This window comes from Podarcis erhardii, assembly GCF_964252035.2.
Source record: "Podarcis erhardii genome assembly, chromosome: 7".
In the NCBI taxonomy this organism is placed as follows: Eukaryota; Metazoa; Chordata; class Lepidosauria; order Squamata; family Lacertidae; genus Podarcis; species Podarcis erhardii.
The window spans coordinates 79,129,473-79,152,255 of record NC_138511.1 but is presented as its reverse complement, the minus strand read 5'-3'; the positions used below and the strand labels follow the sequence as shown (position 1 = coordinate 79,152,255).

General features: G+C 41.3%; 1 protein-coding gene across 6 annotated transcripts in view; it reads right to left on the bottom strand.

Moving 5' to 3' along the window:
• Window positions 1–22,783, bottom strand: part of LOC309346004 (phospholipase A2 inhibitor and Ly6/PLAUR domain-containing protein-like) — a 184,402-nt gene that overhangs the window by 142,892 nt on the left and 18,727 nt on the right. Inside the window, exon 4 of one of the 6 annotated variants that reach the window (XR_014158388.1) lies at window positions 6,850–7,199. The exons of 4 other annotated variants lie outside the window; for them this stretch is intronic. Coding sequence is in view for 1 of the 2 variants with exons in the window: in XM_081869623.1 (XP_081725749.1) it covers window positions 21,870–22,024 (155 nt within the window). In the remaining variant the exon portion in view is untranslated. Of the gene's footprint in view, window positions 1–6,849; window positions 7,200–20,791; window positions 22,025–22,783 lie in introns of those variants that run through there. One more of the 6 variants, XM_081869623.1, reaches the window with a different exon arrangement.

Sequence of the window (22,783 nt, the reverse complement as noted above, 5' to 3'; positions counted from 1 at the left end):
CCCCCAAAAAAACCCCCCGTTATTTTAAACATTTCTTCTGCTCATTATATATCATTTCCCAGAATGTTTTTGTTATCTTGCCCATCCACCACATGTGGTAGAACGTGCCTTCCTTCTCTGTACACTTCCAATATACATTTGAAGTGTCGGACACGACTAAACGACTAAACAACAACAAGTTCTATACATCTTTGCTAATTTTGTAGGCGTTACATCATTTTCATATAGTTCTCCTTCAATGCACAGCATGCTGTAAATTTTAATTCCTCCCTCCATAACTTTTCCCAAGATGAAAATTGAATATTTTGCCCAATATCTTTTGCCCATTGTATCATTACCGATTTAACTTCCTCATCTTTAGTATGCCATTCTAGCAACAACTTATACATTTGGGAAAGTAACTTCACATTGTATTCCAGTAAATCTTTTTCAAAGCTTGAAATTTCCTTACTAAACCCATTTTTCTTTTCAATGTTAAAGACATCATTTGAATTGATCTGTTACTAAATGTCTTGTATCCTCAAATCTTTTCAACTTTAATTGTTGTTCTATTTCCATTAGCAACTCTTTATAGGTTGCCCATTCACTTTTTGCTTTAGTTTTTTTCAAGCATATTGCTTCCAGTGAGGAAAGCCACCATGGTGTCTTCTGCTCTAACAGGGTTTTATATTTCTTCCATACTGCGAAAATGGATTTCCTTACCAGATGATTTAAAAACATTTGTGCACTTTAGTCTTCTCATACCAAATAAATGCATGCCATCTAAATCTATTATCATGACCCTCAAGGTCTAAAATATATGTATTTAAAAAATTATCCACTCCCACAGCCAGCAGACACAGGACACTTCATAATATAACTTCAAATCTGGCAGTGAAAATCCACCTCTTTCTTTGGCATCTGTTAATAATTTATATTTAATGCTTGGTTTTTCCCCCTGCTAGATAAATCTAGAAAGATCTTTTTGCCATCGTTTTAAAGTGTTCTGTTCCACTGACTATGGGTATGGTTTGAAATAAAAATAACATTCTTGGCAATACATTCATTTTCATTGCTGAAATTCTTCCCCATAATGATAAATTCATCCTTCCCCAAACATCCATATTTTCCTTTATTTCTTTCCATAGTTCCATACATAGTTATCCTTAAAGAAATTTCTGTTCTTAGCTATCAAGCAAACCCCCAAACAGTTCACCTTTTTTTTCCAATTGTCAATTGTGTTGCTAGTTGTAACTCATTTTTATGTTGTTCTGTCATATTTTTAACCAGTACTTTCATTTCATTTTTATTTATCTTAAATCCTGCTACGTCACCAAATTCAGATATTTTATCTAGGACCCTTGGTACATTTGCCAATGGGTCTTCTACGGTCATTACAAGGTCATCTGCAAATGTTCTCAGCTTATATGCTTTGCACTCAACTGTTATACCTTTTATTTCTTCATCAGATCTTATATTCCTCACCAGGGTCTCTAATACTAAAATGAACAGTAATGGTGACAGGGGCCAAACTCTGTCTTGTCCCTTTTGTAATTTTACATTTTCTGATACTACATTATTGACTGTCATCATGCCCTGCTGGTCTGCATAACTTGTGTCAATTCCCCTTAGGAATGATTTTCCAAAATTCATCATCTCCATATTTTTTTCCCAATAAAGGTCCATGACACGTTATCAAAGTCCTTCTCTGCATCCACAAACATCAAAGCCGCTTGCTTTTCATTCCTGACTTCCACATACTCTATTGTATCAATTAATTTTCCTTATATTATCCTTCATCTGTCATCCAGGAAGAAAGCTAGCTTGATCTTGATGAATTAGCTCTTTTACATCCTTCATCCTTCAACAGTTGTCCCAGAAAATCCTGTAGTTTTTAAATAATATTTTAATGATAAATCTGGCCATGGCAACTTACCTAATTTTGACTGGTTAATTTCTTGTTGCCCTTCCTGTATTATTATTGGTGCATTTAAATAATTGATTTACTCTTTTGGAATCTATGGTAATTTACTGTGCTCTAAATAAATATTCTCCAGTTCTATCTTTATTTTCTTTACTGGCTCGATATAGCTCTATATAATATTTTACAAATTGTTGTCTAATGTCATTCGGGTTATCTATTATTTTTCCTTCTACTTTCAATTTATTTATTGCATTCAATTCATGTTTCTTTTTTAACTGCCAAGCAAGAAGTTTTCCTCATTTGTTTGCCTTTTATATATATATATATATATAAAAAATCTGCCTTAACATTTAAATCTTTCATTCAATTTCTTGGTTCACTAACACCTCTGAATCTTTTCCAGGTTTTTAAATAAATTATTCCAATATTTCTTTCTTTTTACCCTCTTCAAACTTTTTTTGATAAGCATTTTGTTGAGTAAAAAAACCACCTCATCACTGCCATGGCCATTCTCTCAACCAGTCAAGTGGTTTAATGCTCATCATTAAAGCAGAACAACTAATTTAGTGCTTTGGTCGTTCTACTGCAAACAAAGTGCTTGAATGGTTTGTGATGAGTCTTTTAAATTTCCTCCCACAATGGCTGAGGCTGCCAACCAGTGCGTGGCCGTAGCCCTCATTTGCTACAGACATGTGCATAAACTGCTAATACTATCACATCCAAGATCTATGGGAAGTTGCTTGGTTCTTGGTGGATAAAGATATATTCTGAACTAGTGTCTCTGTCTTTGCTCTTACTTGATGTGGGGTCTTAATGAATTGGAAAGAGCAATATACTTTTTCTGATCTTCCAGGCTGCTAATCAAAGTGCAATGAAAGCCTCAAGGTTCTGCTCAGATGACTGCTGCAGTGGTAGAGCTAGACATAGCTCAGGACTGTTGAAAGGTTCCAGGGACACACTGGTAGACACTGAATAGAAAACAATGAGTCCAAGATCATTACTGACAGGTAATTAAATCATTTTACAGAACTTCGACCCTCCTTGTTCCAATTGTGTCAGATGGTTAGGACAGAGAGAGATACTTTAACTCAGCTGATCTGTTTGATGATGACTGCCCTAATCCACATTGTCTTGAATTGAAGCCAGCTCACTGTTTATACCTGTTTGAAATACAATCCTGCATTTTCAAAGAAGAACCCTGGCCGTGCTCTTTTTTGCTCTTCAAGATATGGCAACCCTAACTGGAGGCAGTGATGGCTACCAACTTAGATGACTTAAAAAGAGGATTAGAGAAATTCAGGCAAGGCAAAGTTACCCACAAAAGCTATGTTCTACCACTATTGTCAAAGGAAGTTTGCCTCTGAATACTTGGTGCCTGCCCCTTCATGGATCATTGCCTTGCCGTGGCAAAGGGGCTTGAATAACTCAGAGAAGCTATGAGCTATGAGCGCAGGGCCATCCAAGATAAACAGGTCATAGTGGAGAGTTTTGACCAAACATGATCCACCTGGAGCAGGAACCGGTAAGCCACTCCAGTATCCCTGCCAAGAAAACTCCATGGACAAAGACAACAGGCATATAAAAGTTATGACCCTGGAAGATGAGCCCTTCAGGTCGGAAGGCGTTCAACATGCTACTGAGGAAGAGTGGAGGACAAGTAAAAGTAGATTCAGAGCTGATGAAGCGGCTGGGCCAAAGCCGAAAGGTTGCTCAGCTGTGGATATGCCTGGAAGCGAAAGGAAAGTCCAATGCTGTAAAGAAAAATATTGCATAGGAATCTGGAATGTAAGTACAATGAACCTAGGTAAGCTGGATGTGGTCAAAAATGAGATGGCAAGAATAAATACTGAAATCCTGGGCATCAGTGAACTAAAATGGACGGGAATGGCAAATTCAGTTCAGATGACCATCATATCTACTACTGTGGGCAAGAATCCCGTAAAAGAAATGGAGTGGCCCTCATAGTCAACAAAAGAGTGGCGAAAGCTGTACTGGGATGCAATCTCAAAAATGATAGAATGATCTCGATACGAATCCAAGGCAGACCTTTTAACATCACAGAAATCCAGCTACTCTTTTCCAACAACACAAGAGACGACACTACACATGGACACTACTAATAGCAAGGCCAGTGGAAGTGGTGATATTCTAGCAGAACTATTTAAAAATTTAAAAGATGATGCGAAAAGCTGGGCTGGATGAATCCCAAGCCGGAATTAAGATTGCTGGAAGAAATATCAACAACCTCAGATATGCAGATGACACAACCTTGATGGCAGAAAGTAAGGAGGAAATAAAGAACCTTTTAATGAGGGTGAAAGAGGAGAGCACAAAATAAGGTCTAAAGACCTGAGTGCTCACTGGAAGGACAGATCCTGAAGCTGAGACTCCAAAACTTTGGCCAACTCATTAGAAGAGAAGACTCCCTGGAAAAGACCCTGATGTTGGGAAAGATGGAGGGCACAAGGAGAAGGGGACGACAGAGGACGAGATGGTTGGACAGTGTTCTCAAAACTACCAGCATGAGTTTGACCAAACTGCGGGAGGCAGTGGAAGTGCCTGCCGTGCTCTGGTCCATGGGGTCACAAAGAGTCGGACACGACTAAACAACACTTGGTGCCTGGGAATTGCTGATGGACAGAATATTGTCACAGTCAATTCCAGCTTTCAGGCTTCCCACAGGGATCTGTTGAGATGCTGGACTTGAGGGGTGATTGCCATGATCCAGCATGTTCACCTTAACTGGTGAGGAATTGAGCAATACCATCATTTCCCACCACCCAAGGTATTTTTTAACCATACACAGCACAGAAGACACAGAGGACATTCTGCACTAAGCTGTCTATCTTGGGGTGTCCTTCTCTTTGCGTCATGATTTTTGTTAGGACTACTTAGCAGTGCTTATTGGCTTTGGGAAGAAGGGGATAGTACTTAGGACCCTGTCAGAATCCTCACCTCTTCTTCCAGAAGCTGCTTCTTTCAGACCAGAAAGAAGGGGCTTGCCTGACCAATACACTGTTCCCACACCTCTGTATTGTTTAGCGTGGGCAGTAGACAAAACTATCTGTGCATGGAAGAAACATTTACTCAGGAAAGCCCTCATAAGTAAAGGAGGAATGAACCAACAGGTGACCTATGGAAGAAGAAGAAGCTGACTTGGAGGGATTTATGGGCCAAGGAAAGGTGACCAAGGATTCCAACGGGGAAGGACTGTTCTAGTGAGGAGCAGGAAATTATGGAAATAGAGAGTGTATGCTTCCCCAGAAATCCTATATTTTTTATATTGTAACACAAAGCTCTTTTTTCATATTGGATGCAATCTTTTTAAAGAACTCTGTGGAAGTCAGCCAGGTACCTCTTCCAGTCCAACCACACCTACACTGCCAGTAAATGGGTACTTTAAATAAATGTGTTCCTCCCTTGGGCTTTATGGTAAAACTGAACTGGAAACAACCTAATCCTAATGAGGCACAAAGTAATCAACAATTAGCATGTCACACACATGCTCTTCCCAGAAATCAAGTGAACCTGGAACCTGCTTATATCCATGGGGCCATTCAAGTTTGCGCCGGCAGTTTTGTAGCTTATCAGTATTTTCTTTTTTATGCAGTCATGATGGCTACCTTCCCTTCAGTATGAGAGCCATTAAGCCTATTAATACCAGCTGTTGCAAATCACAGTGGAAGATGTGTCCCGGAAAGGGATGTGTACTCACTGATGGTTGCCACATCTCTTTGAGGCTCAGAAAGTGGTGTTAAAATACACTAGCTTAGACTAAGTCAGATTTGTTGTTTTCTGTGTATGTATTTTCCCAAATGTTCCTGAATTCTTAAGTGACCTTCTTCTATGATCTTTTATTCCAATATGGTAACAGGGTTCTTACTGCAGTGTTATTTATTTATTTATTAATAAATATGTAGTCTGTACTTTTCGTGCTTATTTGGATTCAGTGGTTTAGTCATGCTGGCCACATGACTCAGAAAGCTATCTGTGGACAAACACTGACTCCCTTGGCCTGAGAGCGAGATGAGCACCACAATCCCATAGTTGCCTTTGACTGGACTTTATCGTCCGGGGTCCTTTACCTTTTTTTACCTTTCTTCCCCAGAAGACACCGCCTCAGACTCTGGCTTATCTGATGGTTGCCTGGCTTCCAACTCTTCATCTCTACCTCTTGAGAACAAACAGATTATTCCCTGGGAAGGAGGGTGGGCTGTCCTCTCTAAACTCAAACAGATAGCTTGCATCTGCAGAGTTAGCCCTTTGCTAGCTCAGCTCAGTTTCTGAGGGGAGCCATGTTCCTGATGACCCTATGGATCCAGCCACTAAGATGATCGCCACACCTTGCCTCATGGGTGGGACAATCCGACACCATGATATGTCAAACTACACATTCAGCACCCTCACTATGTAACCAGGATCACAAATAACAAATGGGGGGAAGCATTTACAGCTCTGTGACTCCAGTGTATGAAGTCTGTCATAGTTGAAGGATGCTATCGCTGGATTCTCTATGTAGAAAAACTTTGCCTACATGGAGATAAGGTTTCTAAATATTTACCCAACTACTTGCTGGTTTGTCCCATCTATGAGGACTTAAGAGAAGTTTTGTTGAAATATTTAATTCTCCCAACTGAGAGATGGATTGGGTATATGATAAACTTTTTATTAAGGAACAAGTGCCCATACACCTCTGAAAAAGTTGTCTGTTCTGCCTTTACAGTGATGATTATAATGAAAAAAATAATTCTGCTTTTATCCTGTTTTATGTATTTTTGATTTTGTAATTGCTTCAGCTAAACCAATAAATGATAATTGCATTTGTATCTGAAACAGAACTAAGAACCAAAATTTTATTTCCCATAACCATTTATTTTGTTTTGTAATGATCATAATGAAAACTTACCTATTTGTTAATGATACACTACAGGGTTCTTTGTAGTTAGAAATTATAATCCCCACATTTTGAACCATTTTTCTCTGCCCCTTGCTTCCCTTTACCTCCACCAAAAGCAAAAACGAAAGAACCACAGATCCGAAGTCCAGGATTTCACCACTAGGCCTCCAGTTCCCCCTTATTGTCATGGATTTTGCAATACACAAGGAGGATGTCTACACTGTCCTATTTACCCTTCATGTTCAGGCTGGTGTGAGATTCCTGAAGCATTATAACATCTTTTTTGGGTAATAAAAAGGACAAATCCCCCACATCCAAGTCTTCTTCTGTTTTTCGTGATGGCACAAAAATCTGTTGTTCCACAACCTTGGAACGTGAAAATGTGGCAATTAAAGGGGGCTAGAAAAAAAGGAAAGAAATGTTGACATTAGTTCTTTACTCAGGGACTAGGAGATTGTGCTTGTGAGGCTAAATGAGAATTTTAGTAAGTTTTTACATGCCTTTTACATAATAAATATGCTTTTTGAACAAGAGGGACAATTTTTTTCTGGACTGCAAACCAATGGTGGAGAGATCCAAATGCAACTGGGGTGAAGCAATGAAGTAATTTGCCACATCTTTTACCATTATCTATCTATTAATTTGGATGTGGGTGGCGCTGTGGGTTAAACCACAGAGCCTAGGACTTGCCAATCAGAAGATTGGCAGTTTGAATCCCCACGATGGGGTGAGCTCCCGTTGCTCGGTCCTGGCTCCTGCCAACCTAGCAGTTTGAAAGCATGTCAAAGTGCAAGTTGATAAATAGGTACCGCTCCGGCGGGAAGATAAATGGCATATCTGTGTGCTGCTCTTGTTCGCCAGAAGTGGCTTAGTCATGCTGGCCACATGACCCGGAAGCTGTACACCAGCCCCCTCAGCCAATAAAGTGAGATGAGCGCCTCAACCCAGGAGTCAGTCACAACTGGACCTAATGGTCAGGGGTCCCTATACCTTTACCTATCTATTAATTAACCATAATAATCATAAATAATTCCACATTGCAAGTGTCCTAAGTCTGTCAAAGGAGACGTGTAGCTCGGGCGCATTGCAGGCCTTGTGGTGAGTGCCGCCTGCCATTTTGTCACCCCCCTCAGGGTGACACCCGAGGCGGACCGCACCCACCACACCATGCTTCCTAAGCCCCTATCTGGTTTGTTTTTTTCCATTCTTTCTTTTTTCCAATATTTTTAAATTAGCTGTTTGACAATTTTGTACATATAAAACAACCTTTTCAAACATTCAAATACAAGGTTCTTTTGAACCTTCAGACCTCCTTCCTTCCCTCCATGGATTCCATATTTAAATGTATGTTTGCCGCGTCTGTTACCATTATCTATCTATTAATTAACCATATTTAACATAAATAATTCCACATTACAAGTGTCCTTACATCCCTGCCAAATATTTTAACTATTTACAGTGGTCTTTTAAGTAAATTACAAATTTACTCCGGCCTTTAGTAAATACTTGATCTTCCTGGTTTCGGATCTTCCCCATCAGTTTTGCCATCTCCATATACTCCATCAGTTTCACCTGCCATTCTTCTTTTGTTGGTACCATCTCTCAGCTAGTAGCATTCTCACTGCTGTTGTTGCATACATTAAAAGTCTTTTGTCTTCTCTTGGTAACTCTTCACCTGTTATACCTAACAAAAAGGCTTCTGTTATTTTAATGATGGCTCATGTTTCTCAGCCCTCATGCAGAAAAAGTCAAAGCCTGAAATGAATGCTAGGGAAAGGGAGTTCAGTGAGGATGCTGAAGAATGTTAGTAAGTGAAGCAGCCAAACTGTGTTTTGGAGCTTGGGGGGGGGGGAGGCATCACCAGCCCTCCTAGCCTTTCATTATATCCTTTCCCCATCCCTTTCAGTTACTCCGAGCCAGAAAAACAGCATAAGTTTTCCTGCTTGCCACATGCATTAGCTCTCACATTTCCAAGGATCCTGTCCACATCCTTGGGCTATACAAACTGAAAGTTATCGATTATCACTAGCAAGCAGGGGCCAAAGTTACATCCATATCTGGAAAGTCATATGCAAGATTGGGTCATCTGTTTTACCAGTGCCTGCCTAGGAGGGTTTAAGAAGAGGATATTGGGGACTCAAGTTCAATTTTAACCTAAGGAACTGAAGCCAAACCACTAATAACATGTATTAGCTGTTTTATTTTAAAAGCCTTGTGCTATCACTTGAGGCTTGTAGCTCCCAGGCCTCCTTTAATTCTGGGGTGGTATAAGGTCAGGCAATCCATCCTGCTTCTCTTCCCTTCTGGAATGAAACTGTTAAGTAAGTCTTGCCAGAAAGCCAATGGAGAATGAGCAACAGGTATGGGCAAGGTCTGCTAAAATACCCGCCCCCTCCCTCCAATCCTTCCAGCCAAATATATTTATTAGTGAGGGATGGGGTAGAAACTTGAGAAGCATCCTTAGCTATCAAGGAAGGCGCTGCATTGCTAAATAGGCCTAGATAAATTAGTTTAGCTTCTCCAGGACATCAGAAATTCTGCTGAAGCAAAGAATAATCTGCATCAGAAAAATTCTTCAGTTTAATCATTGTAAAGTTGGAAGGGACCCCAAGGGCCATCTAGTCCAACTCCTCAATTCCCCCCATGGGACTTGACCATGAGATTAAGAGTCTCATGCTCTACTGGCTGAGCTATAGAAAACCCACATCAGCAATGAAAGCCACAGTTGGATAGACCTAACTGTGGACTAGTCACATTTATGGAAGAGGCTATCAGGGGCTATTAATTCTGATGGATATACTATTTCCAGTTGCTGGGGGAAAACAGTGGGAGTGGGCTACTGCCCTCCTGTCATGATAGTCCTGTACCAATGGACATCTGATCAGCCACTCCAAGAAGGATGCTGCTAGACTGCAGGGTTCTTCTTGTCTTCTGAAAATGGAGGGTGGGATTTGAAGCAGGTATAAACAACTAGCTGGATTCAGTTCAAGACAACGTGGCCAAGGACAGTTATCACTAAACAGAACAGCTGAGTCAAAGTATCTCTCCTTGTCCCAACAATCTGACATAATTAAAACAAGGAGGGATTAAGTTCCGGAAAATGATTTAATCAGCTCTCAGTGTTGATCTTGGAGTCCTTGTATTCTATTCACTGCATACCAGTGTGTCCCTGACATCTTTCAACAGCCCTGAGCTATGTCTAGTTTGGCAGCTGAGCAGTCACCTGAGGAATCACCTGAGCAATACCTTGAGGCTTTCATTGCACTTTGATCAGTATATTGCTCTTTATCCATGAAGGACCCAGCAACTTCCCATAGACTTTGGATGTGACAGTAAAAAAGGAAAAGGTAAAGGAGCCCTGGATGGTTAAGTCCAGTCAAAGGCGACCATGGGGTTGCGGCTCTCATCTCGCTTTCAGGCAGAGGGAGCAGACAATTTTCCACAGATAGCTTTCCGGGTCATGTGGTCAGCGTGACTGAACCACTTCTGATGTAATGGAACACTGTGATGAAAGCAAGAGCCCACAGAAACACCATTTAGCTTTCCGTCACAAAGGTTCCTCTTTATCTACTTGCACTAGTATGCTTTCAATCTGCTAGGTTGGAGGAGCTGGGACAGAGCCACATGATTTGTAGCTACCGAGAGTCTTATTCTCCATCAATTTGCCTAATTCCCTTCTAAAGCCATTCAAATTGGTGGCATTCACTATGTCTTGTAGAAAATTCCATAGTTTAATTGTGTTCAGATTTAAGCTTGTAACCAAACAGTGGGAAGAAAATATATTTAAGTGAGAGTCTGGATGGGAGGAAAAGTTGGCCCTGGGAAATGGAGGGTTCACCTCTTGGAAATAATTAAACCAGTGTTCTGGACAATGGCTTCAAGAATTTTAATTAATGGGTGTTTTATTTTATTTTGTTAAAATGCTTATTAAATTGAACCGCTTTTAATTTAAACATTTTTATTCACTATCATCTCCTCCGCTGTGTCCCATTAAGCAAACCACAAAACCACATAATACTGATGTTAATAATCCACAAAGTAATATTTTGCTCCTGTCCTCAGCATTACCTCTGATGTGCAGATATATCCGAAACTACAATGACACCACATGGCAATTTAACAAGACGTTGTGACTCCAATAAATATTCCTGTTCTGCCAGTGTTCTGCATACAAATCTAGGTAAGAGTTGCCTTACTTTTTGTCTTTTGCTGTTGGATTAGATCCAGGTTAAGATCGTTTAACTTAAGGACTTCCGGAGGCGGCGCGAAGGGTAATGGCTGCCCTTTCCTAATCGGGAAGGGAGCTCCGCACGAGAAAGGGTCGTCCGCTACGGCGCAGCGGAGACCCAAAACGGAAAACCGCAGGCAGCAGAAGCCTGCGGTCCTGGGACCTGGCGGGCGCCAGTAGCGGCCCCCAAAACGTTGAAGGAACCCCGTAAGGGGCTCCGGATCGCGGAGGAGGCTGCGGCGCTGTGGGTCGTTCCGCAATCGGCGGAGTGAAGCCGCGTAGCTGTTGCCAGTGAGCGCTGACCTTTCTTCCTGAAATTTGTGCCCGGAAAACAACAACCCGTGAGTAAATAACTGACTGTATGCAATTTGGAACTTTAAAACATTAAATTTGGCTGAAAGCGGAGTGACGAAAAACAGGAAGTCCGTCTTCCGCTCCCGTTGAACTTGAACGCAAAGAGCTGGAGGAGTGGAGGCAAAGAGAGACCTTTTAAACTATTTGATCTGAGCACCCATTGAACTTTATTCTAAGTGGAACATTAATCTTATGTGCTGGACTTTATGAATTTTACACGGGGATATCTTTCTTCTCTTGGAGCTACATTTTAACTAAAAACCCCAGGCGCTGGAGCTGCCTGAGAAACTGAGCTGTCAGCTTGCAGTTTGCAGTTTGGATACTTTGAATCTGAACTTTGAAACAATCTGAGAGAGTTTGAACTTGTTACTTTGAGGCATTTGGATTACCAGTTTGCACCATCAGAAACACTGTTGTTGTACTAAACTCCAACTCTGCTGAAAAATTTCTTTCTTATTGAAGGTTCTTGGACTTAGAAACCTGACTTTATTTCAACTGAAATTGATTTCTTCCTTGAAATATTTTAAACTCCCCCTAGAGGAATTGGGACTTATAACAGTGACTTTTATTTTACTTTCCTTTTCCCGGCCCTCTGTTGACTGTTACCATCTGGGCCACTGCTTTCTCATGGGAATAACTCAGCCTGACCTTGACTTTTAGATAACTTTGGAATGAGTGGTACAAGAAGGAGAGGAAGAACTAAACAAACAACTTTGACAACTTTAACCGCAGCCTCGCAGGCACGTAGATCATCTGTGCCTACTTTGCCTTCTGAGGTGGAAGCTGTCTCTCTGCCACGGGCAGGGGAGGGAGAAACTGAGGAATTACAACTGGAAGATATGGCCTCAGGGGCAAGCACTGCTATTTTAGAGAAAATTTTTGAAAAATTAGAATCTTTGGACAAGAAAGTAGAATCTTTGGACAAGAAAGCCGATGAGCAAACATATAAAATTGAGCAGAACACAGAATGTTTAAATAAATTATCTGGACAAGTTGCACAGAATACTCAAGCAATTGGAGAATTGAAGGAGGCTGCAGGGGAAAATCGGAAATTGGCTGAAGACACCAGCCAAAAACTTGAAAATTTAGAACAAGAGGTAAGACCACTCTGCAAACAAGTAGGTGAACACCAGACCTATCTGTCTATGCTTGAACTGCGGAACAGGGAGAGCAATTTAAGGATAAGAGCAATACCAGAAGTGGAAGAAGGCAACCTAGCTGAGTTTTTGACCAAAGAATTTTCCAAATTTTGGAGCTTAGAGGAAAAGGATTTTAAAATTGTTTCGGCTTTTAGGCTCGGAAGACTTTTAAAGAAAGAGAAGCCCAGAGACTGTTTGATAATATTGAGGTCAAAGGAGGAAAGGGATAAGATTTTGGGCCTACACTACGGAAAGTCACTGGACATTTTGGACAAAAGAATTGAGATCTACAAGGATATTCCTAAACAACTGCTAGATCTTAGATCTAACTATTTGGAGTTGACAAGATTACTAAGGAAGAATTCAATCATCTTTAGGTGGGAATTTCCTCAAGGACTATCTTTTACCTTTAGAGGGAAGAAGATCAAAATCAGAACACTGGAAGATAGAGATAAATTTCTGAACGTACACGGAGAGGACCTTCACAAAGGAATTGACCAACTTCCAGGGCCTGAAACACCAGAGGTACCTGCACCCTTGGACCCTGAAGATTCTTTGAATAAGGTACCACCCCTTGAAAAATAACCAGATTTATTCAGGATGTCTCTGCAACTTTTGAGTTGGAACATAAATGGCTGTAACATCCCGGAAAAAAGGAGGAAAATTTTTCATATATTAAGAAAAGAACAATTGGACATTATTTGCTTACAAGAAACACATGTGACTAGGCTCCATAGAAAGGTGCTAATAAATAAAAGACTTGGTCAAGAATTTATATCTTCGGACAGAGTAAAGAAGCGAGGAGTGGTGATATATGCAAAAGAGAGCCTGTCACCTAAATTCTTATTCAAAGATGAACATGGAAGAATATTAGCAATTGAGATACAACATCAAGGAGAAAAGATTCTGATATTAGGAATTTATGCACCAAATGACGGGAAATCGGAATTTTACAAGAAGTTGCATGAGATTATGCTGGACTATCTGGACTACAACAACATCATTATGATGGGAGATATGAATGGGGTCGTATCGACAAACATGGATAAGTCACAAAATCAAAATGTTACAAAAGACGGCAGACTACCAAAGACCTTTTTTGAAATGACTGACAATATGGACTGGATTGACATTTGGAGAACTAAGAACCCCCTGGGAAGAGAGGGAACATTCTTCTCTGAAGCCCAACTGACTTGGACAAGAATCGACCAAATATGGATAACTAGAGGTCTGGCACCCAAGGTTAGAAAAGTGGAAATCTGCCCAAAGACCTGCTCCGACCATAATGCGCTGAAGATGGATATGACACTTTTGCCAACCGGCTCCTTTAGATGGAAGATGAACGATAGCTTGTTTAGAGATCAGGAGATTATTAAGAAGGCCCAAAAAACTCTGAAGGATTATTTCGAAATAAATATGAACACTACGGTGGAAAAAAGAACTATCTGGGACGCAAGCAAAGCTGTGATGAGGGGGTTCTTGATACAACAGAACGCCGTAAAGAAAAGGATACAAAATGAAAGGAAAGATAAGATCTTGCAGAAAATTAAAGAATTGGAGAAGAAATTAAGATCAAACCCGAAGTCACAGCCGATTCTGAGAGAAATCAAATTATACCAAGCACAATATTCTAAATTGATAAACCAAGAAATAGAATGGAAGATTAAATTAATGAAACAAAAAACTTTTGAATCGGCGAATAAATGTGGGAAACTGCTTGCTTGGCAGTTGAAGAAGAGACAGAAATTAAATACAGTTACAAACCTAGAAATTGAAGAAACATTCAGAACCCCATGGAAATTAGAAAGTGCTTCCAGAGATACTTCAAAAAATTATACACTCAAGGGCCGCAAGATGAGGTTGAGATTAAACAATTTTTGGAAAGAAATGGACTAACAAAGTTGTCACAAGAAAACAGATTAATCCTGAACAACAAAATAACACAACAAGAGATTGAACAAGCCATTCAGAACATGCAACTGGGCAAATCTCCAGGGCCAGATGGCTTGACCTCCAAGTATTATAAGACATTAAAAGATTATCTGATCCAACCAATGATGGAGGTCTGTAATGAAATTATGGAAGGGAAGAAGGCACCGGAATCGTGGAAGGATGCTTTTATCACATTGATACCAAAATCTGAAGCTGAAAAGACACAACTCAAAAACTATCGTCCCATTTCCCTTCTGAATGTGGATTACAAAATATTTGCAGACATTTTGGCAAGTAGACTTAAAAGAGTTCTTAATGAAGTAATTCATAAAGACCAGGCAGGCTTTCTCCCAGGTAGACATATGTTTGCTAATACTAGGAACATTATTGACATTTTGGAACTTCTGCAAACAGACATAAATACAAAAGCTGTGTTAATTTTTATAGATGCGGAGAAGGCCTTCGATAATATTTCTTGGAAATTTATGAAGGGAAATTTGAAAGAAATGGGAGTGGGACGGGGGTTTGAGAAAGGGATTGATGCTATATATTCAGAACAAAAGGCCAAACTGATAGTTAATAATGTGGTTACAGAAGAGTTCAAAATTGAAAAAGGAACACGACAAGGCTGCCCGATTTCCCCTCTGTTATTTATCTCGGTTCTGGAGGTGCTCTTGAACATGATCAGAGGGGACCGGTTGGTGGAAGGGATTCAGGTCGGAGCGAAACAATATAAACTTAAAGCTTTTGCAGATGACCTAGTTTTGACCCTGCAGGAGCCAGAATCTAGTACGAAAAGAGTATTACAATTGATACAGGACTTTGGTCGGGTGGCGGGATTTAAATTAAACAAACAGAAAACCAAAGTGTTGGGAAAAAATTTGACAGACATAGAGTCAGAACGGTTTCAGAGAGAAACAGAATTAACCATGGTTAAAAAGGTAAAGTACCTAGGGGTAAACATAACAGCAAAAAACCTGAGTCTATTCAAGGATAACTATGAAAAATGCTGGTCTGAAATTAAGAGAGACTTGGACAAAATTGAAGCTTTCTTTGTTAGGCCGAATTGCTGCTATTAAGATGAATGTATTGCCAAAAATGTTGTTTTTGTTTCAAACATTGCAGATTGTGGACAAAACGGAGTGCTTCCGGAAGTGGCAGAAAGATATATCCAAATTTGTCTGGCAGGGCAAAAAGCCCAGAATTAAGTTTAAGATATTAACAGATGCGAAAGAAAGAGGGGGCTTTGCCCTGCCAGACTTAAAGTTGTACTATGAAGCCGCAGCTTTTTGCTGGCTAAAAGACTGGCTACTTCTCGAAGACACTGACGTGCTGGACCTGGAAGGTTTTAACAATGCTTTTGGTTGGCATGCATACTTATGGTATGATAAAGTTAAGATCAATAAGGCCTTTAAGAACCATATTGTCAGGAAAGCAGTGTTTAATGTCTGGACAAAATATAAAGACTTACTGGAAAATAAAACTCCAAGGTGGCTCTCACCTCTGGAGGCTAAGGCCCTAAAAAGACCCAATATGGAGGCCAAATGGCCAAAATATTGGGAAATATTAGAAAAAGATGGAGACAATTGGAAATTGCAGAGTTTGGAGAAAATGAAGGATAAGGTGCGAGACTGGTTACATTATGCTCAGATTAAAGAAGTTTTTAAAAATGATAAAAAGTTAGGGTTCCAGGTGGAGAAATCGAAGTTAGAAACTGAATTGTTAGAACCAAAGACTAAGGTACTATCTAGAATGTATAACTTGCTGTTAAAATGGAATACACAAGACGAAATGGTTAAATCGGCTATGATAAAATGGGCACAGGACATTGGGCATAACATTATGTTTGAGGACTGGGAAAGGTTGTGGACCACTGGGCTGAACTTCACCGCATGTAATGCTCTGAAGGAAAATGTTATGAAAATGATATATAGATGGTACATGACCCCAGTTAAACTTGCTAAAATATACCATTCGTCTGATAATAAATGTTGGAAATGTAAAGAAAATGAAGGAACATTCTTTCACCTCTGGTGGACATGCCCTAAGGTGAAGGTCTTCTGGGAAATGATATATAATGAACTGAAAAAGGTATTTAAGTATACCTTCACAAAGAAACCAGAGGCCTTCCTCCTGGGTATTGTCGGCCAGAAGGTGTTAAAGAAGGATCGAACATTTTTCATGTATGCAACAACGGCAGCAAGGATTCTTATCGCAAAAAACTGGAAAACTCAAGATCTACCCACACTGGAAGAGTGGCAGATGCAGCTGATGGACTATATGCAACTGGCCGAGATGACCGGCAGAATCCGTGATCTGGGAGAAGAGAAGATGGAGGAAGACTGGGAGAAATTAAAAATGTATTTACAAAAACATTGTAATTTGGTTGAATCTTAAGAAGGATGCTGGATTATAAAAAACTGCTCACCACTAAATTAGATTTAAATTTGATGATAAGTGAGACTAAAGAAAATATAAAATTTTTTTGGAAGAAGTGCTAGATTATATTTGAATGAATGGACATGAGATTGAAAACAAGTTGATAATTTGTGTGGAAAAAATTTTAACGATGCAAATGGGAGCGGGAGACGTGAGGGAGTCCAAAGAAGTGATGAAATTGTTATGACAGAAATAAGATTGTTTATTATGTGTGCATTTATATTTAAAAACCTTAATAAATATTTATTAAAAAAAAAAGAAGATCGTTTAACTTAAGGGTTCTTTTATCTCTTTTATGTATCTAATGTTTATGTGAAAAACATTTTGATATTTTTTCCTTTTATGATATTGCAATGCACACACATTTAAATAAATAAACAAAAATTAAATAGCACCTCTCTTTAGATTACCAAATTTAATAACGCTTTCCACATTGTCCAGATTCAGGTATCAAAGAAAATTGGAACCATTACATTGAATATGCCTTAAGAGCAATAGACCTGCATATTTTTCCAGATCAAGATATTTCTTTCAAATTCTTTTTCATAGGGGGACACCGAGTGCAACTTCTGAATGCATTCGCAGTAACCAGGTATTGTGACTCAGGTGAATACAGCTTCACTGCAGGGAATGGTAAATTCTTTCAGATGAAGAGGCACTGCTGCAACACTGAACTGTGTAACAGTGAAACTCTCAGCTGTAAGTTTCTGCATCATTTTAGAATCCTTAGGATGTTAGGGCTTTGCACTGGACTTGGCCAAGATCTGGATCCTTAGTCAAGCAGCAGTACTCAGAGGATATGTGCCTCATTCAAATGGGGTGAGACAGCCAAAATGGCTATAGGTTGGGTTGAGCAGTTCAGCACTATTTGGGCCTCTCAAGGGGTGGAGAGGCAGGCAGGATGAAGAAGCAGGCAGGAGGAGAAACTGTTTTAAAAAAGGACCTACTGGGCAGCTACATCTCTGCCTGAGAAGAGATGGGTTCCCTTTCCAACCAGGCTTCTCCTGAATCTGTCCCAATGTCAGTCCTAAAACCAGACTGGGTCTAGATAATCTTTTCATCCAATAATACTTGCTGGTGCCCCACCAAAACTGTAAAGCCCTTGGGTGAATTACAATAATATAACATACAGGTACAAAAACAGATAAAACCATTAACATGCTCACTATACTTTTGATTTTGGCAGTTCCTGATTGCAACGTGCTGGCTGAAAATGGTTTGAAGTGCCCAGCCTGTTTCTCCAAAGGGACCAAAAACCTAATAAAACAATTTTTAAAAAAGAAAGAAAGAAGAGAAACTCCACTAGGAGCGTAGGAAGTGGGGTGTGGTGGGTGCAGTCTGCCTCGGGTGTCACCCTGATGGGTGGTGACAATATGGCAGGTGGCACTCACTGCAGGGCCTGCAGCATGCCCAAGCCATGCATCTCTAGAGCCCGCAGGGTCCACGCTGTCCGCCCACTGCCTCCCCCCCCCCAGCTGTAGGGCACTGTTGGTGTGAGCGCTGCGCGTGCGCTGCCAGGCAGTTCGCTCTGTCCCTCGGCATCCCACCCTGGGTGCCGGAAAGTCTTCCTCCGCCACTGACTCCAGCCATCATTAGAGGAAGCTGATCTCCATGATCCTGCAAACAATGGCCTGGTGGCCCTCTCTGTTGGCACATGCACCATCACCCCAGCAGGGCTGTTCCTGGGTTTTGGCAAAGTGGGCAGCTGCTCCCCCCCTCCCCACAGCACCGTGGGCAAGAAACGCTCCCTAGAGCACTTGCTGGCCAAGCAGCATTGGGGGATTTGTATGCCAGCCAACCAGCTGATATTTTACCACACTGTCCCCCCCCAAAAAACACCATGATTGGTTGGATTGGTTGCTGCCACGAGGAGGCGATATTCAGCGGTGATATTGCGTGTGATTTGTGGCTATGTTAAGGGTTAAGATAGCCAGTGTGGTGTAGTGGTTAAGAGCAGTAGACTCGTAATCTGGTGAACCGTGTTCGTGTCCCCGCTCCTCCACATGCAGCTGCTGGGTGACCTTGGGCTAGTCACACTTCTCTGAAGTCTCTCAGCCTCACTCACCTCACAGAGTGTTTGTTGTGGGGAAGGACGGGAAAGGAGACTGTTAGACGCTTTAAGACTCCGTAGGGTAGTGATAAAGCTGGTTATCAAATCCAAACCCTCCTCCTCCTCCTCCTCCTCCTTCTATTTTATCATATGACATCATCCATCAAACTCTGAGGGGTTGGGCATAAGCAATTGACAGGAGGTATTATCCTTAAACAAGTGGTGCCTGTTGTAAGCATGACCAAGGTTTCCTGCCAGGTTGCTCAGTCCGTGGAATTTGGGGGACGGGAAACTGTCTATGGCACCCTGTCTGAAGGCATCTAGGAGAGACAGACAGACCGGTTGTCATGCCCTGGCCTGTAGTTCAATTTCAGGAGAGATGAGCTGGATGAGTTCAGGAAATCTCATATTTTAAATCATGATTTCTGTGCTAATCACACTTCTGCCTGTCTGGTCAAATGTGCTCCTTGGCAAGGCTTCCCCAAGACATGTTGCCAGATGAGGCAAACCACAAAATTGTGCCTCCCCATTCCAGGAAAGAAGGGTTGAGTTAAGATCGACATCAGGAAGAATGCAAGAGGTGAGGAATAAAGAGCTACATTGGAAACAAGAGTGGGAGGAGATCAGTAGCACCTCCTATTGTAGGGTTACCAGATGTCCCCCGATTTGCAAATCTGTCCCCGGACAAATTCTGTCCCTGGAATGTCCCCAGATTTGCAAATCTGTCCCTGGGAAATGTGGCAGCGGCAGCCTCAGCAGCCCAGAGCCAGCCTATTAGCACAGTTGGCTCTGGCTGGCTTTAGGAGTTGCTCTCTGCCGTGGCACCACGTCAGCAAACAGCAAGCAGCTCCTGAAACCAACCAGAGCCAACAGCACTCCCAGGCTGGCCCCTTCTGGGCAACGGCCATTTGCCCGTTACTCCCGAGCCTCCCCTGATCTGTCAAAACAAAGGGGGAAGGGGAAGGATTTCAGGGAAGGCTCAGGAGTCACAAGCAGGTGGCGTGCCGTTGCCCAGTTTTTTTAAATAACTCTGTGCATTTATGTTTCACAGAGTGTGAAAGAAGGGTTTTGCACCTTTATACAATATGCATGTGTGCTTGGGCCCAGAGGAAAATCTCAACCTGGTGCCAGTAACCAGGTTGAGAGGTGGAGAAGTGGCCATCTCCCAGGGTGAGTGGCTGGGTGAGGAATTCCCCAAGGTGAAAATGGGGAGGGCATGTCATTGGGAGCCAGGGAGTGTGCTTGCGATTTGTCAATGCTGTGACTTGTTTGCAAAAAATATTGAGGATGAAATTGCTTGCATCCACTGAAAACTTCACCCCTCTGTTACTGCAGATGAATCTCAAGGGGTATGCAGAGCACAGTCTAGCCCTGTTGTCTATTGCCCAAGAGGCCACTGAAGAGGTGACCTGATTTTGGGGGAAGGGGCCAATCTGGTCTATCAGGAGTGCAGTGCAGCTGTTTCTGCCACTGAGGCAGCAGCAGTGGGCAAGGAATTCTCTGGAGGCCAGATCTCCTGCTCTTATGGATCCAGCCGCCTAAGATGGTTGTCACACCTAGCCTCATGGTTGGGACAGTCCTGCACTTTAGAATGCCAGACTACTCATTCAGCCCCCTCACCCTCAGTATGTAACCAGCATTACAAATACCAAATGGGGAAAAGCTTTTACAGCTCTACAACTCCAGTGTATGAACTCTGTCATATGAGACTCTGTGTATGAACTCTGTGCAATGTATTTTGTTTTGTTTTTAACCTCTTTTATGTATTTTATCTTTTGTAATCTCTTTGGCTAAACCAATAAATAATACTTGCATTTGTATCTGAAAGAAACAGATCTGAGATCCGGCATTTTATTTCCCATAACCATTTATTTCGTATTGTAATGAACAGAATGAAAACTTAAGTATTTTTTATTGAAACATTGCAGGGTTCTTTGTAGTTATAATACACAATTCCCACACAACTGTCATGGAAATTCTACTCAATATCAATCCAGAGAAGATCCCAATGTATAGTTAGCAGAGTAAAAACTTAAACACGTTTTAGGATTCCCCCCAAAATAGACCGGAGGCAATTAATATTTCATCCAGCAGAGTTTTACTGCTACTGAAGGCAAATGAACACAATGGTCACATATACAATGCATTCAGGATTGGCACTGTCCACAAGAAATCCAGTTGCAGCAGACTTCACATAAACTTACAATAACTTACAATAGGTCTAAACCTTAACACTATATACGGAACTCCACACCAGAAGGGATATAGAAAGAGAAATGAAACCCGGGCTCCTTCTGGCCTCTTAATATGACCTTAAAAAAGAGATAACAGAACCAGTTCCAGCCAGCAGTACTAAGCTTCTCTGAAGGAGTAACCTAAACATCATGACCCTTCTGCTTGTTTCTTTCATACAGAGAAGTTTCCAGAGCCCCCTTGAATTAATCAGAATAGGGAAGATGTCTGCAGGCAGAGGGCCTTCTCGGTAGTGGTGCCTGCCCTGTGGAACCCCCTCCCATCATATGTCAAGGCAATAAGCAACTATCTTACTTTTCAAAGACATCTGAAGGCCTCCCTGTTTAGGGAAGTTTTTAATGTTTAATGCTGTATTGTGTTTTAATATTCAGTTGGGAGCTGCCCAGAGTGGCTGGGGAAGCCCAGCCAGATGGGCGGAGTATAAAAATATTATATTATTATTATTATTATACACCAGATCAATATTTTCTGCACCAAGAAATGCAAACTGACAATTCTGAATCCCTTTTCTCTGCCCCTTGCTTCGCTTTACTGCCACCAAAAGCAAAAAAGTAAGAACTAGAGATCCTGAGTCCTGGATTTCACCACTAGGCCTCTAATTCCCTCTCATTGTCATGAATTTTGGAATACACAAGGAGGGGTCTACACTGTCCCATTTACCCTTCATATTCAAGCTAGTGCGAGATTCGTGAAGCATTATAACAGCTTTCTTGGATAACTAAAAGGAGAAAGCTCCCCATTCCAGTTACACCGCTTCCATTTTTCCGAAGTGCACAAAAATCTGTTGTTCCACAACCTTGGAAAGTGAAATCGTGCTCCTCAAAGATAGCTAGGGAAAAAAGAAAACAAATGTTGACATTAGTCCTTTACCCAGGGAATAGGAGAGGATGCCTGTCATGCTAAAAAGGGAATTTTACTAAGTTAGTATTAAAATGTGCGTATTTAAGAAATCTGAAAAATATCATAATTTCACTGGAACATGAATATACATGAATTCTGATGCACTATAAATCCTTGCAGTAATGGTCTGAGTTAGCCAGATACCGCTCATTGTCACAAAATTTAAGGAAATGTATTACAATCCCCTGAGCCCTGAATTAGCCCTGAGTGCTCACTGGAAGGACAGATCCTGAAGCTGAGGCTCCAATACTTTGGCCACCTCATGAGAAGAGAAGACTCCCTGGAAAAGACCCTAATGTTGGGAAAGATGGAGGGCACAAGGAGAAGGGGGTGCCAGAGGACTAGATGGTTTGACAGTGTTCTTGAAGCTACTAACATGAGTCTGACCAAACTGTGGGAGGCAGTGGAAGACAGAAGTGCCTGCCGTGCTCTGGTCCATGGGGTCACGAAGAGGTGGACATGACTAAACGACTAAACAACAAAATTACAATCCTTTTACATAATATGTTTTTTTCAGGAAGAGGAACGAATTTTGTCCTGGACTACATTCCAGTGGTGGAGAGATCCAGATGCAACTGGGGCGAAGTCATGAATGCACTTTTTACTTTTGTTCAGAAGGGTATTTTATATACACATCTCACTCTCAATCCTTCTTCTGGACAAGCTAGTGGCATTATGAGAGTTAAAG